Source organism: Sinocyclocheilus anshuiensis, unplaced genomic scaffold (genome assembly GCF_001515605.1).
Source record: "Sinocyclocheilus anshuiensis isolate Anshui unplaced genomic scaffold, SAMN03320099.WGS_v1.1 scaffold20, whole genome shotgun sequence".
Taxonomy (NCBI): Eukaryota; Metazoa; Chordata; class Actinopteri; order Cypriniformes; family Cyprinidae; genus Sinocyclocheilus; species Sinocyclocheilus anshuiensis.
Window position 1 is genome coordinate 1,618,885 of NW_015558646.1, and position 12,103 is coordinate 1,630,987.

A 12,103-nucleotide genomic window follows, 5' to 3' on the forward strand; every position below is an offset into this window, starting at 1 on the left:
GAAGACATGGGTGGCCTGATACGATTTCGATAAAGTAAATGGAAGTTATCAACTGCGTAATCAGTAAGTCAGATGAATATCATCGCAGATATAAACATTTTGTTAATTTTAAAGGATGCCTACCAGACTGAATTTATTCCTTTGACTTATTGGTAGTTTTTTTTTTTGTACGTCCGACCGAACGTGCATAAGTTTAAATGTTAATACAAAATCATGCAAATGAGCGTGTGAAGGCAGACATCAACAGGTATAATGCATTCCAAGGACATGGATTTCTTACAAATGTTTTTCTGCTTTCTCTTGTGCTGGACTGGAGTCGATGCCGTTTACAATTTGAAATACACCGTGGAAGAAGAGCTGCGTGCAGGTACAAAGATAGCCAATGTGACGGCGGACGCAAAAAATGCGGGTTTTGCACTGGGAAACCGACAGCCTTATTTGCGGGTTATCTCCAATTCCGAGCCGCGATGGGTTAATCTGAGCCCCGCAGGACTGCTCATCACAAAGCAAAAAATTGATCGGGACGCTGTTTGCCGACAGACACCGAAGTGTTTTATTTCGTTGGAGGTGATGTCAAACTCGATGGAGATCTGCGTGATTAAAATTGAGATTATCGACGTAAACGACAACGCGCCCCGATTCCCCACCAACCACATTGACATAGAAATCTCGGAAAACGCCGCTCCCGGTACCAGATTTCCCCTAGAGGGGGCAAGCGATCCGGACTCCGGGAGCAACGGCATTCAGACGTACACAATTACCCCTAACGATATTTTCGGTCTTGAGATTAAGACGAGGGGGGACGGGTCCAAAATCGCAGAACTTGTGGTGGAAAAGACTTTAGACAGAGAGACGCAGTCTCGTTACACTTTTGAACTCACCGCGGAGGATGGTGGAGACCCCCCAAAGTCTGGGACCGTGCAACTTAACATCAAAGTCATTGACTCGAACGATAACAACCCCGTTTTCGATGAGCCAGTATACACTGTAAACGTGCTGGAGAATTCTCCCATTAGCACCTTAATCATAGACTTGAACGCCACGGACCCAGACGAAGGAACCAATGGCGAGGTGGTCTACTCGTTCATAAACTTCGTGTCCAACCTGACCAAACAGATGTTTAAAATCGACCCCAGAACAGGCGTGATAACAGTGAATGGCGTTTTGGACCACGAGGAATTGCCCGTCCACGAAATTGACGTACAAGCCAAAGATCTGGGTCCAAATTCAATCCCTGCCCACTGCAAAGTGATTGTTAATGTAATCGACATCAACGACAACGCGCCAGAAATCAAACTGTTGTCAGAAAACAGCGAGATGGTAGAGGTGAGCGAAAACGCTCCTCTCGGATATGTAATAGCTCTGGTGAGAGTCTCAGACAATGATTCGGGAGCGAATGGAAAAGTGCAGTGCAGACTGCAGGGCAATGTGCCTTTTAGACTCAACGAGTTTGAGAGCTTCTCCACCTTACTTGTTGATGGCCGACTGGATAGGGAGCAGAGAGACACGTACAATTTGACCATTCTAGCCGAGGACAGCGGATACCCCCCGCTTAGAAGCTCGAAATCCTTTGCAGTGAAAGTAACGGATGAAAACGACAATCCCCCATACTTCACCAAGCCACACTATCAAGCCATGGTCCTCGAAAATAACGTCCCAGGTGCGTTTCTGCTGGCGGTGTCCGCCAGGGACCCTGACCTGGGCATGAACGGTACCGTGTCCTACGAGATCATTAAATCGGAGGTGCGGGGCATGTCTGTGGAATCTTACGTGACCGTGAACTCAAACGGTGAAATATACGGCGTTAGGGCTTTTAATCACGAAGATACGCGGACCTTTGAGTTTAAAGTCTCTGCGAAGGATGGGGGAGATCCACCTTTGACCAGCAACGCCACCGTGCGCGTTGTTGTACTGGATGTAAATGACAACACACCTGTGATGACCACCCCGCCCCTGGTGAACGGCACCGCGGAGGTGTCCATTCCTAAAAATGCTGGAGTTGGTTATTTGGTTACACAAATAAAAGCTGACGATTACGATGAGGGGGAAAATGGAAGGTTAACGTATTCAATTTCAGAAGGAGACATGGCATACTTTGAAATAGACCAGATAAACGGCGAGGTGCGAACCACAAAGACGTTTGGGGAGAATACAAAACCATCCTATCAAATAACCGTGGTGGCGCACGATCACGGCCAAACTTCTCTATCTGCCTCTGCCTATATTGTCATTTATCTCTCTCCTGATCTCAATGCACAGGAGCAAATCGGACCCGTCAACCTGTCTCTCATTTTCATCATTGCCCTGGGTTCTATTGCAGTCATCCTGTTTGTCACAATGATCTTTGTGGCAGTCAAGTGCAAAAGGGATAACAAGGAAATCCGAACATACAACTGCAGGTACCCAAACAATTTTTGATACATCTGTTTAACGCTAGTTCAGTGTGCGAATTATTCACTGACCTTCAGAGGGTTTTAACCACAAAAACGAGCTAGAATCAAGAAAAAGGCCTAACCATAAAAACCGTATTGCGCTAAACACTTGCTCACGAACATAAATTGCGTTCGCCTGAGGTGGGAACCATAGCAACAGTAAGTTACTCGAGGTCTCAACCTTATGGTCAGTATGGAATATAGGCAAAACATAAGTAGGCCTACTGTTTGTTGTATCACATTTAACATTAATAACTTTATCAAAGATTATTTACATATCATAAAACAGTAACAACAAAAAGGTTGTTTATTTCAGTCAGCTAGTTAGGGGCGCCAAAGAAAAAATGTTGTGAGACAGACTAACCTCCAGTAATTGCGCCTCAACAATTATTGACAGAAATTCCCCAACATTGTTTTAGAGAAAATATTAAATTGTGGGTAAATGTAAAAATGTATAGGCCTAAAAATATTTTTGTTTTTACTTGTGGACATTCAAGGCCTTACTTATTGGGTCAGACCTCACCAACCCTCCCATAATTCGCACCCTGGTCTAGTTATCAAGCATATAATTGTATTTCTACTGGAAATGAATCAATACTCAGCATACAATGATTAAGACATAAAGATAAAGCATGTTTGATGTGTATCTTGGCTGTGCACGCGCTGTCTTCAACTGTGCATGTGCTTTGGGCCTTGCTCTGCTGTTGCCATTGCTGATAACAGAAGGAAGCATAACAGGAGATCATTACACTTGTTTATTGCGATTATTTTGTATACACTATTGTAAATATTACAAAAAAAATAACATTCATCAATTATGATGATATATACGAGGCGGCCCTTACATGAGCTTAAAATAAATATATGATACTAATAAAAAATCAGATATAATGTAATAGCATAACAAAACACCACAGAAAATGTCACAATAATTTGACATTTTTATTTGATTTAGAGTTTTCAAAGTTTCATTTCAGCTGTCTTTATCATAATCCAGATCAAAGTGGCAGAAGAAAAATACATTGAGCTTAAATTTAATTGAACGTAAGTTTAGTAAGTTGATTTCTTTTTTATTATTATTTCTTTTTACTGTAATTGCCATTAAGACATTTTTGAAAAAAGTGCACAAGCTAATGATAGAGTCATCTAAAATAAGTGAAATTAACCATTGCTTGATGACTGAAGGGTAAGCATAGGCCTTTCCTCATACACACTCTCTGCATTGAGACTGGTGTTTGCATAAATTATTGGTGTAATTTTATGACCTTTAGGTCCTCTCTCAAATTTGCGCTAATCAAAATATTGACTTGTTGCTCAAATTTGGAGATTTCATTTATGATTTGGCAACATATTATGGTTGTGATCGTAGAGGTCACTAAATCAAAATACAATAGCAAGGCCATGGCAACCAAATGTTACTGTCAACGATCACACTATCATAAAAATAATTACAGTCATAAAAGGTAAATCATGCAAATGTATAGCACGGTAATAGTCTTTGACACATGGTGTGTAGGGGAGAATATTATTTTGTTAATCTACTGTAGTATGAATACTTATCAATCTGTAACATTGGCCACTGTGTTGATTTCCCTCTGCTACATTACTACTCAACATTTCCATATAAATTGCTTTTGCAAATTTAACCTGAAACCATTACCATATTTTTACCTCAAATTGTTGTTGTTTCTGTCTTGTAATGCAACAGCATACAGTAAATGATCCATCTTAACAGAGACGTATGTAAGTGAACATTTTCAAGAAGGCTACATCGTGATCACGATGGTTAGGCACGCAGAGTATCTACCTCGCCGTGATCGGAAGATGGTTAGAGATGGCCTGCGTTTAGATTGCTGTCGTTAACATTTATTTTCCTCTCCAGATAGAAACCTGATGGAGGCTTTCAGCTCTCCCAACAGGGGGTTAGTGAGAGTGCTTGATAGGGTTTTCTTCAGCTGTGCTCACTGTCTCTCCTTTCTGGCTCATCTGAGATTCTTTGGATTGTCTTCACTATGACGAGAGCCAAACACATATGACCAAACAGACCATAGAGACATGTGTTTATTAACACAGTTAAATACAAGACCCTGTTGCTGTTGCAGTTTACAGAACAAAAACAAATGGTTTTAATAAAACAACACAGACAACGACATACAATAATATTCATTATGATAATTAACATTGTACTGTACATATATAGAGCCTTTATTAAGTAACCGGTCTAAGTCTCTTCTCACATATGTGACACTGGACCACAAAACCAGTCTTAAGTCTCTTGGGTATATTTTTAGCAATAGCCAAAAAAACATTGTATGGGTCAAAATTATCGATTTTTCTTTTATGCCAAAAATCATTAGGATATTAATTAAAGATCATGTTCCATGAAGATATTTAGTAAATTTCCTACCGTAAATATATCAAAACTTAATTTTTGTTTAGTAATATGCATTGCTAAGAACTTCATTTGGACAACTTTAAAGGCGATTTTCTCAATATTTTGATTTTTTTTGCACCCTCAGATTCCAGATTTTCAAATAGTTGTATCTCGGCCAAATATGGCCCTATCCTAACAAACCATACATCAATGGAAAGCTTATTTATTCAGCTTTAAAAAAGACCCTTATGACTGGTTTTGTGGTCCAGGGTCACATATTTACTCTCTCTAATTCTAGAAACAAGCTCACTATACCTTCAATGTCATAATAGTAAATTTTTTCGACCAGCTATTAAGCATGCCTTGGACTGCCTAACTTTTTTTCTGTGCTTTAACTCGCATCGAGAAAAAAAAAAGCTTTTAGATGCCTCCTAAAAAGATAAGCTCCTGCACCGTTATCATTTTTCCGAGCCAGAAAAAAGTAAGGAGCAGGGAGACACAGCCTGAATACAAATGAAAAGCACAGAAAGAGGAGCTTTGTGTTGTGCAGGCAGAGCGAGCGTACCATTAAGCCCAAGCCGTACACGTTAGGGTGAATATGTGCCCTTCAGAGGACATAAAAAGAAATAAGTGCAAGATTGTTTCAGGCTATAAGATCTAATGATCCTCATGGGAAAAAGCGAGAGGGGTCAGTAGGGAATAGCTAAGACAAAGTTGTTTACTACACCGACTCTCCTTATGAGTGCTCAAGTTTAAGTTTAGATTGCAACCCAAGCATCCTTTGGGGCAAGATCTCGAAGTTTCTCATTTACTGTGATTAGAATCAAAACCCTCAAATTAAGTTAGCAGTAGCCACAGAGCGTAGCTCAGAGAATTGAGATTCACAACCCACCTGCCAGCGGGCTTGTTTGTAACACAAGTGAAAAAAAGCAGACAAATGCGGGCCTAACTTTGAATATTATTACTTACGCTCGCAATGACGCTTGGTATCATTTGTCGCTGTGTGTGCTTCTGTGGTTTGGCATGTTTGCATTGTGTATGTGTGTTTGTGACAAGTCGAGCCGCCGAGCATGGAAATGCAAACAAATGAGGGACGTCGGCTCCATTGGCGGCCGGAGGTCGCTCGAATGTGGCCGCTCTCTCTTGCGCCGCCATTGAATATGGGTCTGGCACCTCAGCCCAAGCCAGGCCAGGACCTGGCGCCGGCTGTGCGTGCAGTGAGGAACGCAGAGCACTGCTTTATTGAGTCTGTTCAGTTTCTTGTACCTGCGCAGGGTGGCGGAGTACTCCTACGGCAACCAGAAGAAGTCCAGCAAGAAGAAGAAGCTGAGCAAGAACGACATCCGTCTGGTGCCGCGGGACATGGAGGAGACGGACAAGATGAATGTGGTGAGTTGCTCGTCTCTCACCTCTTCGCTCAACTACTTCGACTACCACCAGCAGACTCTGCCGCTGGGCTGCAGGCGCTCCGAGAGCACCTTCCTCAACGTGGAGAACCAGAACTCCAGGAATGCTGCACCCAACCATGGCTACCACCATACCTTCACAGGGCAGGGCCCTCAGCAGCCTGACCTCATCATCAACGGCATGCCGCTGCCTGAGGTGAGATTTGCTCCAGTCTGCTCCATCCTTCAGCCTGCCACGGCTACCAGCGGCAAGGGAGGGTGGGGTCGAGGGAACTCCATCGTAGGGCCGCTAACCCAACCTGATAGATAGCTGTTACTTTTACTGGAATGTGGGTGATTTGTGGTTGCTGTTTTTTTTATACTTCAAGATAGGAAAGTGGAAATACTGTATGGTTTCTTTTAACTACGCCTTCAATGGTGCTTACATATACGTGCTTACATGCATTATTTGTCAATGTTGGAAACGTAGGAATAGGTGTATTAAAAAAGTCAACAAGCCGTCATTGGACAGTTGCCAAAGTGGATTATTTGGCCACCTCTGTTTCTGCTCTCTCTTTTTCATGCTGAGCAAAAGAGCTGCAGCCTGAACATCTGCCAAATGCACTGACCTGGCTAATCGGTAGCGCTGCATGTAATTTTAGGTGCAACCATTAAGAACAATTATTGCCGAAACAACGATTTGCACTTAAATTCTCAATCTCCATAGGATTATGGATTATATGGATATTATATTATATGGATTTCTGAAATGTAAAGGCAAAGTTACATCTGTTTGCAATAGAGTTACACACATGATAAGCAGGCTTTATGACAGTGTAATCAGCAGTGACATAATCAACCAATCAGGTTGTTTTAAGACCGCAGTGGCAATGCAATGACAAAGTAGGCACTATATAAACTTTTTATAATGCATCTTATTTTTTAATGATAAACATTTTTCAGATTCTGCAAGAGAATGATTTATCATTTAGAAAAATAAGATGGATCATGAAAATGTTGTATTTTGTTTATTTATTTAGTACTGCCCTGATTAAGCTCTCAAAATACAGATATTATTTGCACATATTTCACAAGACTTAAGAAAAGATAAGACATAAGATAAGTTCTTATGACAGTGCAGCTTCCTCAATGAGGAGGTGTACACTGTTGTAAAGGATGATTGGTTTCACTTTTTATTTAGCCTTTTGGAAAATAAAATAAATGTGTACTTTGAATACAGTGCAAGTCACTTTGAATAAAAGCACCTGCCAAATGTATAAATGTAAATGTGTAAACGTCTTACACAAATTATGAAGGGCAATACTAAATAATAAAGACTTGATATATATTGCAAGGAGTATGCAAACTTATGCACTCAACTGTAGTGAGTGGTATGGCTGTTTGAATTGTCAGGTGGTACACTCTTAAAAATAAAGGTGCTGCACGATGCCATAGAAGAACCTTTTTGTCTAAATGGTTCCATAAAGAACCTTTTAACATCTGAAGAACCTTTCTGTTTCACAAAAGGTCCTTTGTGGTGAAAGAAGGTTCTTCAGATTATAAAAAAGGTAAGAAAGAGATGGTTCTTTAAAGAACCTTTGACTGAATGGTTCTTTGTGGACCCAAAAATGGTTCTTCTATAGCAGGGGTCGGCAAAAAGTTTATTTTTGAGAAAATGGCCAATGCATTAAAACCGTTCAGTCTAATCACCGTTCTATATTAATGCGCTGCTTTAATTGATGTGCACACACACCACTCATACAGAGATCTGAGATTGCGCGCTGTGCAAAAAGTAACATTCAGAAGCTCATAAACTTGTTGTCAGCCAGACTTTTATTAATCGATACTGAATCACTACATTATATTTCTCAGCAACGAGGGGGGTAAAATCGCTGTTTTTAAGTTACTAAACTCAGCTTCATTGTTTGTAGAAAGATACACAGACGCAGACAATTTACACATATCTCTCTCTGTCTCTCTCTCTCTCAAAATGGGCATATTTGAGAAAAAAACATTAGAGTAGTTTGCATCTGTCGGTCATTTAACATTTCTATTGTAAAACGTATCGTATTTGCGCTCTGCTTCTGTGAACAGTAAACCCGCCTACTTTGATTTGATCGGCCATCTCAGTCATTTTGATATAATGACTATGTTTACATGGACATCAGTAATCTAATTATTTACCTAATATATATATCTAATATATTATAATTATGGTGTTTACATGAGTTGCTTTTAGAATATTCCTTTCATGTTCCCGTTTTACATGTTATAGTACATAGTTCGAGCAATGGCACTCGTCATTACGTCCCGACGTGACGCCATCCGACGTCCCCTCCGGAATTTCACGCATAAACATATAGTTCGTCTTCGTGATGATGCCATGTACAGTTTTGGGTGTTTCATTTTTAATTTGATAAAAGCTTCAAGTGCAGTTAATTATTTGTACGTGCATAGAGACGATGGCGATGTTAAAGCTCTTTTATTTGCCGTCAAACGGTTGGCCACTATCCTGTCTCAAAATGCGGCGAAAAGTAATAATGTAATAAACACGACAGTAATAATGTGATGTTTACATGTCCATCATCAGAAACCATCATCTAGGTCAGACTACACAGAGGTTAACACAAGACTTAAAGCTGCACGCTGGCTGGACAAAGGAATTACGGTGTGTAACAGCAAATGTAGTAGCTAGGCATGGTAGTGTAATCCTTTAATAAAACTACCTAAGCAGCAGGATTAAACAACATCTATTTTTCTCAACTGATGAAAAGACAAAGAATTAACGGAGGGGGCTGGCGTGGGCTGAATAAGCCTGTAGATTGAGTGTGGTAGTACAATGAACTCTAATGCAAAGCTTTGTTTTTTCACTGCAGCATTAGAAGAGGGGGAGAGAGAGAGAGAGAGAGAGAGAGAGAGAGAGAGGGAGAGATAGAGAGAGACGGTGTATACAGTATATGTATCTTAATGTCAGATGTCTGGGCCCAGCACATTTTCCAATTTCATATAGGCCAGTGATTGGCCTGATAAAGGTGTGGGTTTATTTGTATGCTGGTTTCATCATGTGCGGCGCTCCACCTGACATTGACAAACATCTCTTTGACCACATTTCTGCATATTTCTCCACCAGAGGCCAAAGACGGGGTGACTACAGTCTGCCATATACTTTTCCCCTTTGGTGTGACATTTACAAAATACAGTGGCTTCCCATTCAACATGCTGTATATGAAAAATGTTGTCAGTATAATTACACATCCATTTATGTGGGGCACAATCAAATATTGCAGCTGTTAAATGACCGATAATAGCTCTGTCATGCATTACGAGCTTGGGCTTGGAAGCGTTTGACTCTACAAGTCAGTGTTTCCCAGAGGTCTGCTGAGGACACACTAGTTGGTACACAGTTGTGATTAACCGTGCATTTCCTTGCCCTGAAAAATCAAGGCCTGAGGGCTGTTTTCCCGCGTTTCGTGAATCAGACATGATTTTGAGATGTGGTTTGTTTGTTTACTTTACAGTCCCAGTTGGAACTTATACTTGGAAAATGTATGTTTGGAAGAGTGCTATGCCAATTTTCTCGGCAGGAGAAGAAATATTGCATAGTTTTAATTAAAATTACACACTGCTTATTGATAATGAAACTAATCTGATAATCTAGATAGTGGATGCACAGCATTTCATCCTACTGATAGCATGCTTTTGAAAAGCACATACTGTGCTTTTTCGTGAACAGCACGACAGCAGTGGAAGATACACCTTTTATCTACAGCCATCAGTGAACCAGACACATAATAAGGCTGAAAACTATTGTCCGAGATTAATATTTATTAATTTAGCAGACATTGATTTACAAATAATACAGATACCTATAATATAAGTAATTATGCAGTACAAAGAATTGCTACAAAAAACAGGGTAAAAGATGAGTAGTTTATGGGAAAAATATACTTTTTTAAAAATGTATGTATTATTGCAGATGTGCTACAAAATAGTGTAGGTCAGAAATAACATGTTCAGCATAGAATATGCAACATTTACAATTCATTGACTCATCCTCTAATACTCGACTAATGGTTTTAAAATATTTCAGAGACACCAGATTATGTATCTTATTAATGCTAATGTAAAGTCATTTATTAATGCTAATGTGCTACAAAACATGCAGGATAGAGGATGAAAGATGCTTAGACAAGAACGAATAAAAATATTTATGAAAAAAAGTTAATTTACAAATGCTAATATATAAACAATACAATAAAATATGTAAAGTGATAACAGTAATTTGTATTTCAAGGCTCCAGGTAAGCTCTGTGTTTATGATACTGACTCTCTGGAGATGGTTCTGTGGTGCCAGTCTCTAAGGAGCCAGACACATTGTTTTCAGAAAGCCATGTGGTTAACCTGTCTTTGGTTGTCTCCAAAAATAAGGTTCAGGCCATAATAGAGATGCGGCTCTCTAGCTGATTATACAAGATCAGTAGCGATTCTTGCAGCATAAGCATACATGACAGCCTGCTTAAACTAAAATGAGGCTTCGCTCCACCTGTGACACTGATAATAAGCTAAAATTCCACCAAGCATTGATCTGCTTGGAGAAAGCGTCCTGCTACTTTATGCACTGAATGTGTTAAGGAGAATGTGAAAAACATAGTTATTTTACTATTTGTATTTTCTGTCAGAGAAAACCCCTCTTCAGTTTTGGAACAATAATTTAAGCACTGCTCGTCCAGATGCTAGCATTCTGTTACCGAAGAAATTAGCTCATAAATCCCACTGCTAGCATATGGTACTCAGATACAGTTTAATATTTGAGATCAGCCTGTCAATAAGGATCTGTATATTTGTTTAGATTAATCTCTTATGTACCACAGTGATCCAGACATATAAACATGAGAGTTGTCTTTTCATTATAATGAAGCAAAGCTTTGTGTTAATGTTATGTTAGCCCTGTTCTCCAGGGTGTCAAACTAATCTGTAGCATATCCATCATGCACTTACAGCTTCACAATTAGGCTTCTCTGCACGAGACACATTTTCATGTCACTTTGTGTATACAAAGCAGTCATGCCACATAAACATAATACACATTCGCTTCATATGCTGCCAATCATTTGAGCCATGTTGAATACATTAGCCCTTATTAATGTAATTAAACATTCGTTGGAGAACTTTTTGTTTGCCAAACCCTCAGATTTACCAGAGCTACATTATCTGTTGTTTGCATACCACTAATTGCAATTACCATTTGTATTCCCCATGTTTGCATGTTTACAATAGCCCCGCAGTCCATCATTCGTTGTTTTGTAGCATAAAATGGCTTTTTAAAAAGCATTTGTTTCACCTTTCAGGTCAGGGTTTTAAAAAAATGTTTTGACTTAACTGAACCGCTGGGTTATTGTGTTTCTCTGACTTTCGTCAGACTAAGCCAATTAATCATTCTAAATCCCATACACGATAAGGTAAAGGCCACAGCATGCTGCCTCCCTGAAGGGCTTTCAGAAAGCTTCACTGAACTGGGCTTGCTTTGATGAAGAACTTGGATTTAGCCACTTTCAATTAGGTGGGGAATTAATAAACAGAAGGAAAGAAAAGAAAAAGAAGTGCAGAAAAACAACACAGACTGCCAACTACACCTAAACTTGAAATATTTTTATCAACTTGAGCTTTCCCGTTCTTTCTTTTATGTTATGTGCCAAAGAGCAAAATAGACAGTACGAGAGATAGAGCAGGAAGAAAAAGGATAAGGAAGTGAGAGATGCGCCTTATCTCAAGTACCTTGCGATGCGTTCTGATTGGATTCTGGCAGATGAAGATGGGAGTTTTCAAAGAAGGTTATATTTGTAGGCCACAGACTCTGCTGGCATTCTGCCTTCAAGAGTCGCCTACTAACAGGAACATTTCCGGATCTAATA

General features: G+C 39.8%; 1 protein-coding gene across 4 annotated transcripts in view; it reads left to right on the forward strand.

Annotated features, from left to right (window-relative positions):
• Nucleotides 1-13: 13 nt before the first annotated feature.
• Nucleotides 14-12,103, forward strand: part of LOC107680972 (protocadherin-19-like) — a 58,039-nt gene continuing 45,949 nt past the window's right edge. Inside the window, exons 1-2 of one of the 4 annotated variants that reach the window (XM_016477076.1) lie at nt 14-2,399; nt 6,063-6,408. In XM_016477076.1, the coding sequence (XP_016332562.1) occupies nt 253-2,399; nt 6,063-6,408 (2,493 nt within the window). In that variant the 5' untranslated portion in view covers nt 14-252. The remainder of the gene's footprint in view (nt 2,400-6,062; nt 6,409-12,103) is intronic. The other 3 variants (XM_016477078.1, XM_016477077.1, XM_016477079.1) reach the window with 3 other exon arrangements.